Source organism: Plasmodium vivax, chromosome 7 (assembly GCF_000002415.2).
Source record: "Plasmodium vivax chromosome 7, whole genome shotgun sequence".
In the NCBI taxonomy this organism is placed as follows: domain Eukaryota; phylum Apicomplexa; class Aconoidasida; order Haemosporida; family Plasmodiidae; genus Plasmodium; species Plasmodium vivax.
Genome location: NC_009912.1, coordinates 736,046 through 757,074, shown reverse-complemented (window position 1 = coordinate 757,074; position 21,029 = coordinate 736,046). Strand labels below are relative to the sequence as shown.

Here is a 21,029-nt window from a genome sequence, read left to right as displayed (position 1 = left end):
TCTTTTTTTTTTTTCTTTTTTTTCTTTTTTTTTTTTCCATTTTGCGAAAAGGCACGGGATGGCCCCTCCCTCAGTGGAGCAAACGCCCCGCGAGCAGCGCCATGGTGACAGCAAAAGTTGTTCTTCATTCTGTCCGCACGGGTGGCGCGTTTTCGCGCATATTTCGCGCCACGCAAACGGCGCATTCGTCGTGCACATTTCGCCGAGTGGCGCTCCTTCCTCAGAAATTTCCGCACCTTTCTGCGTTTTATTTGTATTTCCTTTTTTCCCCCGTCCCGCCCCGCGTATTCCGTGTCACTCCTTTATTTTGCGATAAGTTAGCGTTAAGTCGGCGTTACGTTAGCGTTACACTTGCGTTGTGTTTGCGTCATATTTGCGTTATGTTTGCCTCTTTTTTTCGTCATTTTTTCGTCCCATTTGCTTCATTTTTTTTTTTATTTCCTCTTTTTTTTATTTCCGCGCGCCTTTCCGCCCACCCTTCTTGCACCCGAAAAAGGGAACAGGTGCCCCCTCTCGGGAAACTCCCCTATTCTCCGCACTTTGTGAGGAGCGGCCTCGCCGGAGGGGTGAACGTAACTTTGTTTTTTTCCCGCACACATTTGCGGCATTAATTTTTCCCGCGCACATTTGTGAGGTTAATTCCCCCGTGTCCACTTTGTATGCACACCCAGATTGGCGGCTCGAAAAAGTCTTCCCCGGACGGCGTGCCGCCTTTTCCTCCACGTTGTTTTGACGCCACGAGGGAGCCTACGCCGCTGTGTGCACGCACGTCCGTGTGTATCCCCTATCCATAGTAGTGCTGTTCGCCCCTAACAAGTGCAGCGCTAGCGGCACGTACATATGACTGTGCATGTTAGCGTATATATGCGTGTACATGTATGTATGCTTATGTGTCCTTTTTACCCTCCTTTTGGTCCACCCCTCAACAATTTGTTGGTCGTCCGACGGGGGGTGCCCCAAACAGGGACAAACCTACACCGATATTCGCCCCATTCAATTTGGTGGCAATTCCTCCCAGTTGGCCACTCGCTCGAGGCAGCGCTAGGTCTCATTTCGTCCGTTTGTCTCACCACCCCTGGATCGGTGAAACGTCTGTTTTCATTTCTCCACCCCCGAAACTTCTTTTTTTTAATACATCAAGAAGTGGTGGAGATGAATGATGCATGTAGAGTGTATTCAGTTTTGTCTTCATGTGATGTTATGCTCTCCCCGTCTGCGTACCATTCCTGTTTATGTTTACCTTTTTTGTAAAATATTCTGAACAGTTCATAATTTTTTTTTTTTTTTCAATTTTGTTCAGGTAAAAATTGGGATTTTTTTTTTTTTTTTTACATTTACATTTACATAGTGAATTTTTTTTTCTTTTTTTACGCATACCCCGTTTTGCTGTTCCTTTTGTTCCGTCAAACCATTGCAATTTTTTTTTGTTTTTTTTGTTTTATTTTGTGTCCTGGCAAGTGTGTAATTCTGCACAACTGGGTTGGCGGTATCGCCTCGTTAGCTAGCGAAACCGCTCCCCTCCCCCTGTGTGGGTATGCACACAAAAGTTATGAAGAATTAAAAAAAAAGGTATAGAAAAAATGTCAGGCGAGAAGCGAGGCAGCAAAATTCACGTGTTTGTCATAAACGATGTGAAGAATGAGGAGGGGGAGAAGGAGGAGCTGGACGATGCGTATAACACAGAGGGTGACGCACCTAAGGGAGGCAATCCCAATGGTGAGGCTGCCATCGGGGGAGATAAACAGAAGGTGATCAACCCGAAGAAGAATAAAAAGGAAGAAATCATAAGACACAAAATGTACCACCCGCAGGTCAAAATTGTGAAAGTGAGTTGTGGAAAGTCCATCATTGGGTTCCTCTCAGTAGTAGGCAAAATATACTGCTGGCAGCTGAACGGTTTTGATGACTTTGACAAGAATGTGCCCTACTTGTTAGTAGACTCCGTTTTAAAAAATAAAATAATTCACGATGTGAGCAGTGGAGATAGCCACATTGCCTTTCTATCGAAGGAGGGGGAGCTGTTCACCTATGGGGATAACACCTATGGGCAGCTGGGCAACGGGGATGACGCTTCATTCGAGTGTGAAGATGGGTTGGCGTCAGAAGCGGTTCATCCGTTTTCCGCGTTGGAGGATGACCTCGGAGGGCAAAACCCCCCTGAAGAGGTGGACACCAAAGAGAAGAGGAAAAAACAGAAGGGACACAAGGTGCACAAAGTAGATGTACAAAATAACATCGTGAAATACGTCTACTCAAGGGATAGGTACACGCTCTACCTGACCATCGACGGGTTCTTATACGGGTTCGGCTTGATAAACGAGCATTTCTTGCAGGGGCAGAAAAACAGAGCGAAGAGGAAGAGAGTGCTAACCAAACCGTGTCTAATTGATACGAATAATATAGCTTTTAAAAAAATTGCCATCGGAAATAACTTCATCTTGGGAATCAGTTTTAACAATTCACTCTACTCCTGGGGAGACAACACCGGGGGGGTACTGGGATACGATGACTGTGCAGAGTGCCACGAACCCAAGTTAGTCGAAACCATCAAAAACGTAACTTATGTGAGTGCCGGAAGGGTGAGTCTTTGCAAAACGGTGGAAGACGACTTGTACATCTGGGGAGGGAACTACGGATGCAAACCCAGCATGGTCAAAAATAAATTCGATCAAATGATTATTAACAGAAATTTTATAATCGGCTTGTGTGCCAAGAAGAACATCTGGGTGAAAAAAATTGACACCCTTTCTCATGGGTACTACATTAATAATTTGAGAGTCGACTTGCTCTGCTCCTACGACAATTTGATTATCGGCGTGGAGAATCAGGTGGAGAATCAGGTGGAGGGGGAGTTAGAACCCGTCCACGCAGATGCAAAGGTGGCCATTCGGAGTTGCTTCATGGGGAAAGGGAAAGACCAAGGAGGGAGTGCGCCACTGGGGGGGAACGATTTGGCACCTTTTGCAAAGGCGGCGGGGGATGCACACAAGGATTCACGAGATAATATTGAAGAAGCGCTTACGGGTGGCGACGTAGAGCACCTATCACACGATGTGCACGCCCATCTGTCTGGTGGGAATGTCCCCCCGCAGCAGGGAAAGGGAGGTAAACAGGGCCACGAACAGGAAGACCCCCCGAATGACCACCTCACCAGCACAGCGCCTACCGCGGGGAAGGTGCCCCCCGCAGAGGTGAGAAAGGACGCCGCGCAAAACAGTGGTGGGCAAGGGGGTAAGGAGAACCGCCCCCCAAGTGAAGAAGAAAAATCGAACGGCATCCCCCAGGTGGGCTCAAAGGAAAGTTTCGCCAAGATGAATCAGTTCGAGTGTGAAGAGGTGCCCAAAGGTGATCCCCCCAAAGGGGAAGCAGCAAACGCAGCAGATGTAGCAGACGTAGCAGACGTAGCAGACGCAGCAGACGTAGCGGACGAAACAGACGAATCCCACTGCATGGAGGCGAAGTCCCTCCCATGGAACGAGAAGGAGAGCACCACCCATGAGACGGAACCATCGGGAAACACCTACCACAAGTTGACAGACGCAGAAATGAAAGAGGATGATTATTTCGATGAGGATTACTACGGTGAAGACCGCTATGGTGAAGACCGCTACTCTGAGGAGGAGCACTTCTTAGCAACCAACATTTATGGAAAGCCAGAAACCCCCAACCTGAGCGACGCAGGAGGGGGGCTGTCCTCCAACGGGACATCCAAAGGGAAGGAGAAACTGAACCTGAAATCGGCGCTGAAGAAATTCCCGAGCAGTGAGAGACTTAAGAAGAGCGTCTCCTTTTCCAACTACGTGTACGATTTGGCGAGGAGCAACTACGAGCTGATGAGCGGGGCGTCCAGCGGCGAGGAGGCGGTGAAGGCGGTGGTAGCAGCGGGAGGGGTGGTAGCAGCGGGAGAGGTGGTAGCAGCGGGAGAGGTGATGGCGGCAGGCGAACCCGTCGGCGTAGATGTAGAAGCCAACCACGCAGGGATAATCCACCCCCCAGATGAAGACATCTTTGTGAATGTTCCCGAAAAGATGCCAAATGGAAATCCCTCGGAGGATAAATTTAGCAGCCAGTTCATTTGGGATGACCCCCCACAGGAATGCACATCTGAGGAGACTTCGGTAAACAAAAATTGGGACAACGTAATCGCGGGGAAGACAGCAGAGGAAGGTTGCCCTCCACTTGTGGAGAGTGCAGACCGGATTGGAAGCGAAATCAAAATGTATGTGGGCAATCTACAAAGGGAGGAAGTGTTAGAGGGAGACACAAAATGTATGCTACCCTTTGTCAATGATTCGGACAAAGTTGCACCGTTGGGAAGTTTCCCCTCCGAGGGTGTCGACATGAGGTGCACTAACTGGGGAGGCACACTCGAGGAGGAGAACAGTTACACCCTAGGGGGGTACAAAGGAGGATTCACATTCGAGAGAAGGAAGTGCTTTCCTAGTGAAGGTCACGACGTTGAGTGGGGGTTATCCCAAAGAGGAGCCCCCATGGAAGGGGCCTCTAAGGAAGGGAAGAAAAACGAGAAGGTGGAAAGGGAGGTCTCTATCGAACAGATTGGCAGCCATAAGGGGGGGTTTAAACACACGGGAGAGTACCACATCGTTGGTAGTCACCCCAATGAGAGTTACCAACACGTGGGCGGCCATCCTTCAGCGGCGGAAATAATCGCGTCGGGGGAGGGGAAGCGAGGAAGTGGGTTCGCCTGGAATGGGATGAGCACCACGCTAAGCGGGGAGGACGCAGACAGCTTCTTCACACAGAACCAAAGCCAACGCATAGGCTCCTCCGCGAAGCTGCTCCCACTAAGGGGAGACAAAGGGGGAGAGACAGCTGCGGGGGTAGGCAGCCCCACCGTGGGCGTTTCATTAAAGAAAAAAAACCTACCAAGGAGGAGCAAAAATCTACAAGGGAGAAAAACATCAAAAATAAAGCATCTCATATGCAAAAGAGTAACACGCCGAGTTATAAAAAAAAGGCTGGGCGTCCCGAATGAGGTGCCACCCGTTGGAACGAAACTAACCCTGTCGCATCCCCCCCAGGTGGAGCGCGAAAAAATGACCAAACTGAAGGTGAGACCCTCCCAGTTGAGGGAAACAAAAAAGGAGACTGATAGGGTAGACCCCCCTTTGGGAGAAAGCAGCCATGTAAGTAGTGCGAGTGTGATTGGTACCCCCTCACATGTTTGCCACTGCTGTGGGGGTCGCTCCCCCCGTGGTGTGAACCTGCAGGCGGGTAAGAAGAAAGACACTACGCATAAGAGGGGAGACCCGGGGAGGGTCCCACTGGAGGACAGCTGCAAAAGGAAGACCTCCCTTCCGGTAAACAAAAAAGCTGCAATCTGCGAAAGCAACCCCCCTGTGAAGGAGAAAAAGACCCTTCAAAATGATAACGCAGCAAAAATGAAGATAAGCAAAACGGGGAAGAAGCAAGTGTCGTCGAGGAGCAAGGACAAACCTGCGTGCAGCGGAAAGGGTTGCTCTTCCAAGGGGGGGGTTCAAAGTGGCCCCCTTCGCGCGGTCCCCTCGGGTGGAAGTGATCAAAATGGGGCAAATGGGGCAGATCAAAATGGCGAAAATACCCGCCGAGGATGCCCTGCGCAGGAGGGTCGAACCGGCAGGAAGGGCGGAGCGGCCAAAGTGAGGAGAAACTCATCCGCGGCGAGCGTTTACCAGGATGGCGTGTGCCAAGATGCAAGTGAGGAGGTCACCCCGAAAGGCTCCAAAGTGAAAAGGAGCGACTACTTCTCTGACACAGAGAAAAGGACCTCCCCCTCCGATCGCGCCTACTCAGGCAACACATCAGGTGTAAGTCCCATTCGAAAAATCACCAAAAGGGAATCCTGCGCTAGCTGCCATCATAATGGTATACTTGAGGTAGGCGAGAGAAAAGGGAAGGCCAACTCTCTGTGTGTGAGGCAAACTGGGGAGAGAGAAAACTACACGGACGCTTCTTTCCATTTGGAAAATCATCCCCTTAGTAGAGGTGAAATAAACAGTTGTGCAGGTGGGAAATACGCCCAGGGGAGACTGCCCAGTTTGGAGAGAGACACCTGTTGGGGGGAAGGCTTCACATCGTTTGACCGCAAACTGGATGGTAATCTGCGTGGCGTTGAGAAGGGCGCAAGCAGGTGCCACAGCGAGGGGGGAAAGGCTAATCGGGCGAGCAGTAAGGTGGTGAGGAAGAGGAGCGGCGACAAGCAAAGCAGCGGCGAACAAAGCGGCGGCGAACAAAGGAGTGACAAACAAAGGAGTGGCAAACAAAGCGGAGGCACACTCCCAGGGGAGAGAAAAACGCAACCGTCGGGGGAAACCCAGCTGGCGAGACTCTCTTGGACGAGCGACCAAGACCTCTGCAGCCACCGCGGGGGAGGCAGTCCGCACGAAGCAAATTCGCACATGGTTCGCCTCGAGGCAGGAGAAACCGCACGCACGTCCCCCAAGAAGAAATTGAAAAGGAAGACCAGCGAAGGGGCTCTCTGTCTTTACGGCCGAAGTGGGTCGAATGAAAGGAAGGTGGGAGGAGCCAAAGTGGGCCCCGCCAAAATGGGCACCACCAAAGAGGGAGCCGCCAAAATAGGGGTGGCCAAAAAAGGGAAGCAAAGCGAAAGCGCGGAGGCGTTCGCTAGTGCGAGCAAAAAGCCCGTGAGCAACTACACCAGACAGGTCGTTGCACTGAGTGGGTCGAAGGGTAGCGCGAAGGGAGGCAAAATGGCCCGGGCGGAGGACCAACACGAAATTGCGCTCGCTGACGAAGAGGGGAAGAAGAAACAAAAAAAAATAGCCAGTCCAGCCAAACGGGTAAGTGGCGACTCAAATGATGGCAGCGGAAGGGACGTACTCAAAAAATTGGGGAAACAAATCAGACGCATGAGAAACGACATTGCGATGGGCAGCGATTTGGGCAAAGACGAAAGGGGAAAAGGTAAAGAGGTAAAAAACGCTCAGAGAGAATCCTCAGACGAAATTGAACCCATCGATGGGGAGTACCTCCCACAAGCAGACGCACAGGTTGAGCGGCTGTATCGGAAGGTGAAGGGAAAACTACGCGGTGGTCATGTAGACAAGGAGATGACCCCCCTTGGGAAGGAAAAAAAAAAACGAATGAAAAAACTACTGAAAGATGTGCAGTACATTTATGAAGAGTACAAAAGCATTAAAAAAGAAAAGGAAGAAAATGAAAAAAAAAAAAACTACCTAAAAAAGGTCTTGGAGAGCACAGTAATGAAAACCAATCAAGTAATTAGACATAATAAAAGCTCATTCGAAATTTATATAAACAAAATGAGAAAAGAAAATTTATTTTTGAAGAATGAGTTGGATGAAGAATCTCATCAACACCACTACGACCTGCAGCAGCTTGTTAACAAAATAACGCACTTGGAACAGGTGAAAGATTTGATCGCTAGACAGAATGAGGAGCTCACCAAAAGGGTCATGACTCTCACGATAGAATGTGAAAAATGCAAAAAGAGGGAAGTTGAAGTGGGGAATGCACTCGACACTTGTAAGCAAAATTTGGAGAAAGAAAAAAAAAAAAAAAAATACATTCTGCGAAAAATTGAGCATTCCTTGAAGGGCTGGGAGGCCGACTACAACGAGTTGAAGGGCAAATACAACTCGGTGCAGGCGCAAAACGGGCAGCTCCTCAAGCGGAGCGGAGACCTATCGCAGCGAAATGAAGACCTATCGCAGCGGAATGAAGACCTATCGCAGCGGAATGAAGACCTGGCGAAGCGAAATGAAGAACTGGCGAAGCGGAACGAGCAGCTGCGTGAAGAAGCGCGCGCTTGGCGGCGAGAGCTGCACGTCAGGAAAGACCTACTGGGCGGGAGGAGCGCCGAAGGGATGCTTAGCCGAACCCCCCGAGGAGAGAATAAATCAAAACCAACGGAAGCGAAACAGGAGCTTCACTTAGAAGAGGGGAACGCCCCCAAGAAGGAAGCCGCATCAACCCATTTAGCATTCCTGAAGGAGAGGTTAAAACAAAAGTGGGACCCCTCAAAGGGGGGAGACGTTCTGGTGGATCCCATCCTCGAAGGGATAATTCAGATGGCTCTCAACCATTTGGGGGTGCAAAGCGGCCAGACGCGGGGAAGCGGCGCACATCTGAGCAGTGTGCATCCGGCTGCTGAAGACCGCAGCGGGGCGGCCAACCTGGGTAGCACCGCAAATCGGGAGAACACCACAAACACGGGTAGCACCGCTAACCAAGACGCCCCAAAAAAGGAAAACCTCAAGGTCGCCACGGAACAGATGGAGCAAACGATGACGTCCATCGAAGGAATAGAGCCAAATTGCTCGCACGGCAATGAGGAGGAGGAGGGGGCTACCACACAGCAAGAGGGAGGCCACCCCTTGCCGAGCAACGAAACGGTGGAGTCAAAAACGGGCACCTATGACACGTCAAGTGAGATACACGAAGACTTAGAGGACAGCTTCTCCCTCCAAACGATCACGCCAGAGGAGAAGCTCGAAACAGATAAGAAGAACTCTACAAAGGGGGAGACACAAACGTGGGTCACTCGTAAGGTGAATTACACCCCCTCTGCGAGCCTCACAGGGTTGACGCACACAACGCATGGTGATATGCACTCCCAGTTGGCGAATGAAACGGCAGAAAAGGTTAACAGCCTGGACGAAGTGAGCGGCGTCCTCCAGTGGGGCGACGACCATGGGCAGGCAAGCCAAACGGGCGATCGACTAATAGCCAACGCATTCCTCGAAAGAAAGAAAAAAAAAAAAAAAAAACCTCACAGTGGTAAAGATAATCATAACGGTGGAGAAGCACACGAGGCGAACGAGCACCCCCTTGATGGGCGGCTCTTAAAAACGAAGATTCGAGGCCTCAACGAGAAGAGCGCCACTAAAGGGGTGGGTGTAAACGGGTCCACTGTGCCATCGAACGAGGTGACCACTAAGGCCCTTTCAAAAAAAAATACCCAATTGAAGGAAATCCAAAAGAACGATTTTTTGCTGCTCCATGATTCGAACAGGATAAATAAAAATGATGCAGTTGGCCAAATCGCCGCAACGAACGATGCTTCCACCGAAAGGAGGAAGGTGACCCATGCCGGGGAGGGTCAAAATGCAAAGCGAGCAGTCGCCGAGGGCACGCACAAGCAGAACGGGTCAGGGGACAATTCGAAGGAGAAGCAGAAGGAACTGAATGACATGCTCGATTGCATTTTCGATACATCCTCGGACCACTCGTCCATCAGCGCAAATATGGTGGATATTCAGAGCTTAATTGAGAGCAACCTCAAAAATATTTTCAGCGCCCAGGATTAGGGTATCATTAGGGGGAACATTAGGGGGAACCCTTCGTGGGAACCGCTTGCGGGCATCGCGCATGCGGGGGTATCACACCTGGAGAGGTTACACCTGGGAAGGCAACACCCGGAGCGGTCGCAACCGCGTCACTTTTGTGCCACCAGGTGGTTGCGGGTGAGCGGGGGCGGATAGGCCACCATGAAGCAGCCACGCAAAACGCACCAACAAGTTCGCGCCCCTCACCCCGTAAAAGGGCGCACCCCGTTCGGTTTGGCCTACTTCGCTCGTCACGACGCCGCGCAACGAGCACACATACAAGCCGCGAAGATAGCCCCTCCTGCGGCCTGGCATACGCATGTGCTTACATGCAATTGTTTGGCGCGGCACACTCCTACGTGCATGCATGGCAGCACATGCGAACACATTCGCACGCGTATGTAAAATAGGCACATGCTAAGCCTGCGCGAATGCCACCAACAGCATTGCAAAGCAAAGCCTTTCAAGGCATATTTCACCATGGCACTTTTTTTTTTTTTTTTTTTTTTTTTTTCCGTTATTATGAAGGAATAAATGGCAATCATTTGGTTCACATAAGCAAACGTTAACTTATTTGGTCTGCCTAAATCTTAAAAGGCAAAGAAGTTAACACTTCTCTTTTTTTTCTTCCTCTTTGGCGAATATCGATGCGCCAAGGGGGTAAAAAACTGCTACACGTATATAGCATATGTATGCATACATACGTATGTATAAGTTCACTTTTCCACACTGTACAAAAAATTCTTTTTGGGATGTTTTCCTCTTTTTCGTTCCAAGTGGAGGAATATTTCGCGAAACCCTTCGACAGCACTTAAGATAGCGTTTGTTATTTTTTTAATTTCTAAATATTTATTCCCCGATCGTCGCCCAGTTTTTTTTTTTTTTTTTTTTTTTTTTTCCTTACAATTTTGCTTATCAAAACACGCAATTTTTTTTTTGTATGCCACACCCCCACTGCCCATTTGCTCACCATTTGCTTCGGGACTTCAAAAGTGGCAGCGCGTGGCGTGACATGAAGTGACACGATTGACCGGCCATGACTCGCTTAACGCGAAATGAAACAAGTATAAAACGTTTGCCAAAATTGTACATGTTTTCCACCCTTTTACGCTTATTTACGATTTTTTTTTTTTTTTCATTTCACGTGAAATTTACACTCCCCATTAATCGTGTTAAAGAAGTTTGCAAATTAAAGTGAATTAAACTGAAATTATGCGAAAATGCAATCTTAACACACCCCACTGATTTTTGTTCGTTTGTTTGTTTTTACGCTCCTTTGCTACGCTGTGCTTTGCTTCGCTGTACTTTGCTTCACTGTGCTTTGCTTCGCTTTGCTTTGCTTCGCTTTTCTTTTTTTTTTTTTTTATTCAAGTGAAGCCATTCTTTCAACGGGGGAAAGCATTAGTGTACAATTTTTTTTTTTTAAACCCATTATATCGTAGGGAATATAATATGTTCGTTCCGAAGCGAATAAGACACATGAGAAGGTGTATATTTGCATACCACTTTCAGGGATTTTTTTTTTTTTTTTTTTCCTCGCATATGATTTGATACAAGTTTTACAATCCTGCACCGCGCGTCGTTACACTTGGTCATGGTAAATGCGTTGTCCCCCCTCGTCGATTAGTGGCCACTCCGTTGAATAGCGGCTCCCCCCGCGCGGCGCTTCCCCTTTTTTGAAAGTGCAAGCGGTTGAGTGCCCGCCCCCCTTGTGCAATGGTTTTCTTGTGAAAACGACCGGTCACGCTGCTCGGCGTAGTGTTTTTACGTTTGCTTTTTTGCCCTTTTTGCAATTTTTGGAAGTTTCTTCCCCCTCTGCAATATTCTGCTACTTTTTTTTATTTCCTTTTTGCTGCGCTTTTGCCGCCCTTTTGCCTCCTTTTTGTGGAAGTTCTGCTTAATGTCCGTCCGCGCCACAGCCCCCCCGAAGAGCAGCGCCGGAAAATGCATACGAACCCAAGTTGCAAACGATGGACGAAAAGCAAACGAACGACAAGATAAAAGTTTTGAACGTCTTTCAGAATGAAGAAATAGCTGGGAACAGGGAAAAAATGCACTACCCCAACAAGTTCGAAGTAGGGAAATGCGAAGTGAGAAAGGATTGCACGAGCGCGCCAGTCCGCATATGACCCGTGCATGTTATCTTGAAGTGTCACAATATGCGCGAATTTTTGCGCGCAAATGGAGCAGAACTGTATATGTGTGTGTGTGCGTTTTGGCTACCGCAGCTACAACGCCGTTGCGCGGTCAATGCAGCCAAAAAGTTCTTGCTGTTCAGGCGTTTTGCAAAATTTTGCGCAATGTTTGCACCATTTGTAGAGCATTGCACATGTATTTTTTTTTTTTTTTTTTTTTTTTTTTTTTTTTCCCGTTTGGCTAGTTCGAGAAGGGAATAATCCGCAACGCAATCGTGTCCACGAATTCGAGCAAGTGTGTCAAACTGGAGGAAAGGGACAGGGAGAAGAAAAATTGCATCATATTTCGAGAACAATGCGAGTACTGCTTGACGAATTTTTCGATAAGCGGCCACCTAATTTTAACGAAAGAATCGTTGCTCTTCGAACCAGACCTGAGAGACAAAAATGTGATAACCTACGGATTTGGCACGTATCAAATTTTTATTGATTTGTATGACATTTACGAGTGCGCCCATATTGTGGTGCCCACGAAGGACACCTACCTGTGTAACAATGAAGACACGTGTGGTTTTATTCAAGTGCTGTTAAAAAGTATTTACAATCGAATATGCGACGATGCCTCGCAAAAGAAAAACAGCACAGGCAACTGCTACAGTGGTATGAATAGCAACTCCAGCACGGATGACTTGAATAAGCAGAAAAGCATTTCCTACTATAAATACATCAGCAGGAGTTTGTCCTATGTGTTCAATTTAGCCCAACCGCTGGTTCAAAACGCGTCTTCTTTTAAGGAGGAAAAAAGTGACCACCTGTTTGGAGCAACAAACTATTCCTCGGACGTTTCGAAGCATTTCACAAGTGATGATCACCCGAGAAAGGAAGACGAAAATGATGACTTTAAAAAAAAAAAAAAAAATAGCTTTCTAAATTTTGACATTTCCTCTCCAAAGAATAACATCGTGGAGCATTTGCAAGACAGCGATTTAAAGATTTACCAAAAAATTAACGAGGCGGATTATAGCACCGCAATTCCCGCGCACCCAAATATAACTTATAAGAATAATTTAAATTTAGCCAACTCGGGGTATTCTTTTAAGGAGGGTGAGGGGGGCAGTTCTAATTCCGCTTTATCGGGAAGGCCAAAGAGAGACGCCTTCAGCGTAGCTAAGGAGGCCCCTTCAAAGGATGCCTCTTCAAAGGGGGGACTTTCACCCGTGGGCAACCCAGAAGCAGGGCCCCCCAACGTGGAAACACCAAACGGTAACTTCTCACAGACGGGTGGCACAACAGAGGGGGAGTCCATAAAGAGAGAAGACACTGCCACCTTTGCGAGCGAGGCACAACGTTCATGCTCGAAGACGCTGAAAAATATTTCCTTCGAGTTGCACCATCAAACATTGGGAAGTTCATCCTCCGGGGGGAACTACAGCAATACGTGTGGAGGCATCCTTTGCACCGATGGGAACCCGATCCAGTGGGGAAACAAGGGACCCGGAGGAGAACCTGGGCAGAACCCCGAAGGGCAGAAAAAGGCGCAGAAAAAATATGAAGAGAAAAGTTTCATACTGTTCAGATTCTTTAACAACAATAAGGCATACGAAACGACAACAAAGATAATCAAAGAAATTGACGAAGTGAGAAAATCAGAAAACAAAATAAAAAAAACAATCACCTCGGTGCCATTCACATCAAACGAATTGTTAAGGTGCATCATTGAACAGTCTTTGATGGCCAAGGAATCGAAGAAAAAAACACAGAGGGTTAACTCAGCCAGTGATGCAAAAGATTTAAATTATTTACCTTTAATTCCCAAACTGGAGTACATCAGCGGTGCAGTCAAATTGTTAAGCAAAGAGATGACCAAGCAGATAAATTATTACCTCCCCCCGACACTGAGCATCAAAATTTGGAAAATGGCCTTCTGCTCAAGTATACACGGTGTGTCCTTCAAAACCCTCTATAGGAGTGTCGCCAACAAAGGCAGCGTCATCTTGTTAATCTGCGATATGGAGAACGTGCTGTTCGGCTGCTTCCTCGACAAGCTACACTGCGATAATTGCTACTACGGGTCTGGGGAAAACTTTTTGTTTACCTTTAAAAGTGGGGATAAAGCCCAGCAGGGAGGTAAAGAGAAAAAGGCAAAAGAGGAAGGTGAAGGTGAAGGTGAAGGTGAAGGTGAAGATGATGGCGAAGACGAGGGGCATAATAAGGGAGGCAGTTGCGCCTATGACAAACGCATCGACAGTTTTTACCCACTGGAGGAGAACGTTGAAAGGGTGAAGCGGAAGAACACCGCTTTAGACATGAACGAGGGGAAGCTGGGAAATAATTTGAGGTCCACCAATTCGCAGGAAAAGCTCGCCACTGATTTTGAAGACAGCTTGAGGGACTCCGTTAAGGGGGATGCCAGCCTGGAGGGCCCCTCGCCCGCGCCCCCCGAGTACATGAATAGGCTCAAAACGGATATACACGATTTGGATTGCGGCGAGGATGAAGAGGCGGGCACCACCGTTGGCAACTGCAGTGGTGGCAACTGCAGTGGTGGTGTGTGTAGTGGTGGCACCTGCGGTGGTAACGATAAGGGGGTGGCCCACGACAAGGATGAGAACGCCACCCCTGAGGACTGTTACCACTACGAGGAAAACCGCGGCGCGCCGTCGGACGGTATGCACTGCAGAACCAAAACGCTCAACGAGGAGAAGTACCACCATTCAACCCCCCTCCCGGGGAAGAAGCAGCCCCCCAAGGGTGACAAACCCGGAGGTACCAAAACTGCGGAAACAAGCGAAAAAAAAAAAAAAAACCAAAGTGGCAATGACAATGCAGCCATTAAGGTGTTCAACTGGACCACTCGAAACAATTATTTTGTCTACTCGGATGAAAAATCGATAACGATAGGCGGAGGGGACAACTGCTCGCTGCTCATTAATGACGACTTGTGCAAAGGGCAGACCAACAGGAGCAGCACATACGATAATGACTTGCTGACCCACGACGAGGAGTTCGAAATTCAGTTTTTGCAGCTTTGGGTGTTTGACGATTCGTAGGCAGGGGGGGGAGGAGGTAGCCCCCCCGCTGTTGTGATATATTTTTTTTTTGCGGCATATTAGTGAGCACATACCCCCGCGCGGCGTACCCGAAGATAACCATGCCACTACGCCTGAGTGCAGCCCCTTTTTTGTTTTGCTTGCGCACGTGAAGTGATTGTTGTGTGCATGCCGTTTTTAAGTGTACACATACGTGGATATGTGCACGCGCGTATGCAGTGGATATGTGCACGCGTTTATGCAGTGTATATGTAGTGGATATGCACGTGCGTTGTATTCACCCACCTGCACGTGCATAACTTTTTTTTCTTTTTCTTCTCCCTTTTTGCGCTCACCCTGCCGCTTCCCCATTTTGCCCGTCGCATTTGATGTGAAATTTGCATTTTATTTTTTACAGCCATGTGGAACAAGTGGGGGAAAACATTTTTTCTTTTTTTTTGTTCGAATAATCGCACTTCAATTTCACCACGCAATTGTGTATCTTAGCATGCCTACCATTTGGTACCTTTTTTTTAATTTTAAGCCAATTTCGTTAAACAAAACGGAGACGAGATTACTAATTTTATGTGTATTTAACGGTGAAGAAAAGATGGGCGGGTGTAAGCAAATAAATGGCCTTGTAATTTTCATCCAGCGCTTGCACACAGGGTGTAGCTAGCCGTTATGCTCCAAAAAAAAAAAAAAAAAAAAAAAAAAAGTATGAACGGGTCAGGTGAAAAAAAAGAAAAACGAGAAAAACGAGAAAAACGAGAAAAACGAGAAAAAAAAAATAACCATCATGGCAATCCTGATGGGCGACGAGCTAGCCAAAAATGGCGCTCCCAATTCTGAGCTGCGTTGTTCGGTGCTTAATGGCTAGTTCGAGGTCGCCGGACATGCCCATGCTCATGTGAAATTTTCTGTCGCGAAAGTAATCGCGAATGGCTGTATTGCTTAGCAGTCTACTTTTTATGTCATTCAAAATAACGAAGGAGTTTTCCCTACTGGAAGGTTCCAACGAGGAAATGGTCATGAGTCCCTTGAAAATAAGAAATTCACAATTGTTGATGATGTACAGAATGGTGCTTTCAATATCATCATATTGGCTATGCGCAATGCCTGTCTTGTTCAGGTCGTCTGTTGTTTTAATTTGCATAAGCACACGGATTTTTTTTACCTGGTCACTGCTTCTCTGTTCATTTTCGTTTATGCTTTTTAAATAATTATTTAACAGGGTGGCTTTTTTTTGTTTATCTAGCGATTCCACCATATGGAGGTTTTTCAAATTTGCCAAGACTTTGCATTTCTTTGATTGGAGGTTTCCTATGAAATGCCACTTGATGGTGTCTGGCAGTTGCCTCGCCTTTTCCTCCAAGGCTTCCAGGGAGTTCTCCCCAAAGTGGTACTTCTTGTCATACACGTGAATGTTATTTATTTCTTCACTGCCTACATATTTGCTAGCAATTAGTATCTTCGGCGGGGCAGCACCGCAGCTGTCACAGATGGACTTTATTTTATTTTCAATCTCTTTCAAGTTGTTAATGTACTTCATCGCGTTTTGCGTTTGTTCACGTGGAGGGGTGATCGGGTTGGACGGTGGGGGGTTCCCTCGTAACTGCTACACGGTTTTGCTACACGCTTTTACTGCAATGTTGCTGCAATGTTGCCGCAATTGTTTCTGCAAATATTGCGTGGCGAAGGGGGGCCTATGCTCTCGTTATGCAGTTCCCTCCGTGTGAAGAACGCCCGAATTGCCACTCTGCAATTTTGGCTGCTCCTCTACAGTAAGAAAAAATGGGCACGCATAAAACGTATTGTACGTAGAACGGGCCTCATCGTGTAAGTCTCCCCTTTCGATTGGTAACTTTTTGGGAGGGAAGTTGCTCCTCGCGCGGGTGGTGAAATGGAATTATTCGGTAGCACTTTTTTTTTTTTTTTTTTTTGCTAGAAAGGGGCCTCTCCTACGGATGTTTTTTTTTGAGGGCCTACCCGTTTGTTCTCTCCGAGGGAGCACTAACAAATTGCCGTTTTATGTTGCATCCCGGTTGGTCAACACGACAACGAATTTGTCGCGCTGCATTGCGGTTGCGGGGGGAAAAAAACACAAACATGAATAAGCATAAGAGGAAGCATAAGAGGAAGCATAAGAGGAAGCATAAGAGGAAGCATAAGAGGAAGCATAAGAGGAAGCATAAGAGTAGGCATAAGAATAGGCGTATGAACATAAGCGTATACGTGCACGTACGCGTAAAGCAGCCGCCCCCTCATGCTGCAACGGAAGAGGCAAAACGGGAAATGCCCACATTCGCGTGCGCCCATGCACCCGTTTGTGACTCGCCGCAGGGCGGAGGGGCCACCCCGCTAGTCCATTTTGTCCTTCTTGCCGTGGCTGCGCCCACCGCCATCCTCCGCGGGACCCCCCGAATCGTCAAACAGAATGACCAAAAGGAAAAAAAAAAAACAAAAAAGAGACAAATAAATGTACGCATAAAATGGGTACAACGAAAAGTGCACTTTTTTGTTCTTATCATAATGCAGTGGAGATCGAACGGGCAGGAAAAAATGCAAATTTAAAACGTTGTAGCCTTTTCTGTGGAAATATATTTTTATTTTATACACACCATGTTCGTTTGGCAAGTGGAAACTTTTATAGTAAGTTGGGCTGTCCGCATTTCCGTGCACATTTAAAAAATCTCTTCTGTGAACTTCCATTTTGACGAGTTCGTACTGAATGTCCCTCCGCTTGAGGGGGACCCAGAAGTTGCTCTTCAGTTCGTAGAGGTCGATGGAGAGGTGGGTCAAATCGTTCGCGAAAAAGGGAGTGCCCCCTAAGAGGTCTCCCCCTGAGGGTTGCCCCGCCGCATGTCCCGTTTTCCCCCCCCCCCTGTACAGCTTAAACTTGTCGTACCGGACGATGCCGCTCTTTTTAAAATTCCACGCAACTACCTCCCGCGCGAATTCTTTATTCTCTCCATTTGCGTGAAAAAAAGCGTCCGAGAAAATTTCACTTGAGGATGAAAAAACACATCGCGAGTTATTATCCCACTGAGTGGAAGATACTAAAGATAACTCCCTTCCCAGTTTGGTCTTCTTCATGACGTTGCCATTTCTGTCGTACAGCAGACACGTCTGTGTGCAGGTTACAACTTCGAGGCTTTGCTTTGCTTTCCCCATCATGACATGTGCTGTTCCTTGGAAGAGCAAAAGTTTTTTTTTTTTGTTCCCCCCGGAGGGGTTATTAACGATTGGCGTATCTCTTATCATTTCTCCTGTGTAGAAGGCGTCCCTCGGGGTGATTCTCCCCTCAGGAAATGCCCCCCCCTTTCGTGATGCCGTTCCAAAGAGGTCCTTCACGTAGGTCCCACTCCCATACACCTGAATATCCAACCGCGTTAAGAACTGCACCCCGTTTTTCCCGCTTACTCTGTTGAGACTTAAAAAAACGTTTTTCTTCTTCTCTCTGAAACTGATCACATACTTGGTGGTCACCGATTCGACCACCTGGTCGTCCAAGGCATCCAGGATGATCACCAGCCCATCGTAGATGGCGGGGTCCTCGGGCAGCAGCGCATCACTGCCACTGCCCCCCAGATGAACGAACTTCCCTACATGGTTGCCCCCTTCCACCTCAAACATTCGCAGAAACTCCCCATGTGTCTCCGACAGCTTCGGGAGGTTACTCACCAGCACGAGTTTACTCTCCTCAAATTTTTTCACTTTGTTTTGTAGGGGTCCCCTGGCGGACTCCCGGTCAAAGGGGACCCTCTTCAGCTTTACACGTTCACACCGGAGTGGTTGTGCGCTGATGAGGAGAAGAAGGATTAGGCGAAAAAGGGTGAGGGTTATCAGCTTCATCCCTCCTGGCCGCTTCCTCCCTGCTGGCGGCATCTCCTCCATGGCTCCCGCAGAATGGTCCCGAAGATGAGCCGAAAGGCGAAGCGCACGTGCAGCCGCAGTTTGTTGGCTTTATTGGCGGCACGCTTGGATATGCATGTTTGAGGGGAGTGGCCAAACGGGGAGAAAAAATCACTCCCCCCTTGGCAGTGGTGACACATGGGCCATGCTGCTATACGGGGGGGGGCCAATCGGGGCACGTTAAAAATGTTTTTCCTTTTAACCCCTCATGAGGAAGCGGGAGCAGCGTGCCCGTTTAAGTGCCAACTCTACAGTGAAGAATCTCCCCTGTCATAAAGAAAGGGGACGGACCCGAAAAATGTCACACCCCCGCTGCGTTTTTTTTTTCTTTAGCCATCATGTGGGGGGAAGTACCCTTCGGAAAGGCCTCTCCCCCGATAGGGTTATCATTTTCCCAGTCAACTTTTTGCTGAGCCAACTCCTCAATCACCAGCTGCTCACGCCACGAATTGCCATTAAAAGGAATGTAAAAAAAAGGTTCTTGTTCAGGGGAGGTGCCCCCGTGGAGGGGGAAACACCAACCGTAATTGGAAGGACGCACATGGAAAGTTTTGCAAAGGAGGCATGTAAAATTGAGGTAAAGAAAGAAAAAAAAAATGGAGACAACACAGGTAGGGGGGTATGGGAAGCAATGATGGCGCTTCCGTGTGACGACCACTATGAGGATCCCCCCCGTAAAAAGGAAAAAAAAAAAAAAAAAAAAAAAATGGAGCACTACACCTACGTGTGCACCGTACTAACATGATATAAACATCACCCTTGGTGGGAAGTTTCTTCGATGAGTGCTTTGCTCCGTCCGAAAAGGGGCACCTTCCTTGTAATGGCTTCTCTCCAGTTAGGGTGCAAATTTGTTCAGACGCGTGGGATACGCGCTTTGGGTCTGTCCGGGCGAGTGGGGGGAGGGCGCCCCTCTGTGTTTTCTTCAGCACTTCGTCAAATCGATACTTCTGCACTTCGATACCTCGCCGCTGCACCGCGTTACCGCGCTACCGCCTCTCTAGTCGTCCACGGAGGGGTGCCGGGCGATGGCGACGCGCTCGTCCTTGTAGCACTTGTTGAAGGAGACGATGGAGACGGAGAGGGAGACCAGGCAGAGGATGAAGAGGTAGGAGTAGTACTTGGCGCTTATAAACTCGAGCAGCACAGAAATGAGGAAGGCACCCAGGAAAAGGGAGTAGTAGGAGAAGAAGGCACCCACCACTTTACACTCCTTGGGAAATAAATTAAACACATGAGTCCAAATCATGTGCCCAAACCCTAGAGACAAGCCAACGAAATAGGAAGCAATGGCAACGATTAGCATCACCTTATGTAGGAGGGATGTAAATTCCAGGAAGTAGGAGCCAACTAGACATGCGGCTGAAATGGCTTGTATAACCAGCCCAGTAATTAAAAGGTCCTTCTTCTTATACGCCTGAATTAACTTGGTGCACACGATGGAGCTTATTAGGTAAAGCAGAACGAAGCCGACGGACACAAAGGTATTAGCCATGGTAGTGGGAAAGGCCTTAAAAAATAAAAATATGGCGTTGAAGAATAAAAAGGACCCATTAAGAGAGTATAAAAAACAGAGCAGCATACCCACAAAGGAGGTCTTCCGTAAAACCTCGTTTTGAAATAAATCCACTACTGTTAAGTCCTTTCCTAGTAAGCTCACTTCTTTTGTCCTCTCATTCTTGTGGTACTCTTCCTTCTCGTCAAACTGATCCATCTTCATTTTGCTCTTCAACTTGTCGAATTTTTTGAACTTTTTAGATTCGTACAGATGTAGGGGGGTGTCCAGGGTGAATACGAGGGAAAATAAAAGCAAAGACACCACGCTGAAGAGGAGGGGCAAGGCCAGGTGAAGCTTATACAGCACAGTCAACACCCAGTAAGTCGTCTTCGGATTGGAGAAACGCATATTCGCGTACATGGCTCCGAAAATGTAACTAATCAATAACCCTAGAGCGAAAAAAATTTGAATGTAGAACCCATAGAATTTCTGGTGCTCCTTAGGTGCGTATTCTAAGATGTAACAAGATGCAGTCACTACGGAACCTCCAATAGCTAGCCCGAAAAACGCTTGGGAAAATAAAAAAATGATTATGTGGGGGGAACTGTAAATCGTCAAAAGGCTTCCAATAATGTATAGATAGTGAATCCCCATGAGTCCCTTTCTCCTGTTGGTGCTTTTAAAGTACAGCGAGATGAGACACCCGAAGAAGGCGCTCATATACAGAGTGAAGTAGAACGTTGCGAAGTACCACTTCTCCTTGTCGCACTTCATGTGCTCCTCCGGGCAGATCTTGAAGTCCCTCAGCAGCATCATCCGCGCCAGGTTCGTCGCCGACAGGCACAGCCCGCAGTTCAGGATCGCCAGGCAGGCGTTGCTGATCACCTTCGTCAGGTACAGCATTTTGGCGGTGGGCGGTAGGCGGTAGGCGGTTTGCGGTAAGCGGCTTGGCGGCTTCTGACCTTCTCAACTTTTCACCTTCTCGGCTTCTGACCTTCTCAACTTTTCACCTTCTCGGCTTCTGACCTTCTCAACTTTTCACCTTCTCGGCTTCTGACCTTGTGACCTTGTGACCTCCCCCGCGTCGTCCGGCTGGCGAACTTGCAGACGAACTCTCCGTTGGCGAAGTTTTCCTCCTCGTGAACCC

At 48.1% G+C, this 21,029-nt stretch overlaps 5 protein-coding genes across 5 annotated transcripts, besides 9 other annotated features; 2 read left to right on the top strand and 3 right to left on the bottom strand.

Moving 5' to 3' along the window:
* Positions 1–1,580: 1,580 nt before the first annotated feature.
* On the top strand, positions 1,581–9,290 carry PVX_099410 (hypothetical protein, conserved; the record flags this gene model as incomplete). The annotated part of the gene is made up of 1 exon (XM_001614681.1): positions 1,581–9,290. One exon carries the CDS (start codon positions 1,581–1,583, stop codon positions 9,288–9,290), a length of 7,710 nt encoding a protein of 2,569 aa, XP_001614731.1.
* Positions 1,706–1,731: a microsatellite.
* Positions 1,892–1,919: a microsatellite.
* Positions 2,339–2,377: a microsatellite.
* Positions 3,351–3,483: a microsatellite.
* Positions 6,219–6,300: a microsatellite.
* Positions 8,858–8,879: a microsatellite.
* Positions 9,291–10,499: 1,209 nt separating the features above from the next.
* Positions 10,500–10,524: a microsatellite.
* A 754-nt stretch (positions 10,525–11,278) lies between these two features.
* PVX_099405 (TLD domain-containing protein) lies at positions 11,279–14,493 on the top strand (the record flags this gene model as incomplete). Its single annotated transcript, XM_001614680.1, has 2 exons — positions 11,279–11,383; positions 11,689–14,493. 2 exons carry the CDS (start codon positions 11,279–11,281, stop codon positions 14,491–14,493), a joined length of 2,910 nt encoding a protein of 969 aa, XP_001614730.1.
* Positions 14,494–14,547: 54 nt separating this feature from the next.
* Positions 14,548–14,590: a microsatellite.
* Positions 14,591–15,295: 705 nt separating this feature from the next.
* On the bottom strand, positions 15,296–16,024 carry PVX_099400 (hypothetical protein, conserved; the record flags this gene model as incomplete). The annotated part of the gene is made up of 1 exon (XM_001614679.1): positions 15,296–16,024. The coding sequence occupies one exon, from the start codon at positions 16,022–16,024 to the stop codon at positions 15,296–15,298; it is 729 nt and encodes a 242-aa protein (XP_001614729.1).
* Positions 16,025–16,833: 809 nt separating this feature from the next.
* PVX_099395 (dolichyl-diphosphooligosaccharide--protein- glycot ransferase,putative) lies at positions 16,834–18,369 on the bottom strand (the record flags this gene model as incomplete). Its single annotated transcript, XM_001614678.1, has 1 exon — positions 16,834–18,369. One exon carries the CDS (start codon positions 18,367–18,369, stop codon positions 16,834–16,836), a length of 1,536 nt encoding a protein of 511 aa, XP_001614728.1.
* Positions 17,239–17,264: a microsatellite.
* Positions 18,370–19,384: 1,015 nt separating the features above from the next.
* Positions 19,385–20,785, bottom strand: PVX_099390 (sugar transporter, putative; the record flags this gene model as incomplete). Its single annotated transcript, XM_001614677.1, has 1 exon — positions 19,385–20,785. One exon carries the CDS (start codon positions 20,783–20,785, stop codon positions 19,385–19,387), a length of 1,401 nt encoding a protein of 466 aa, XP_001614727.1.
* Between the last annotated feature and the right edge of the window lie 244 nt (positions 20,786–21,029).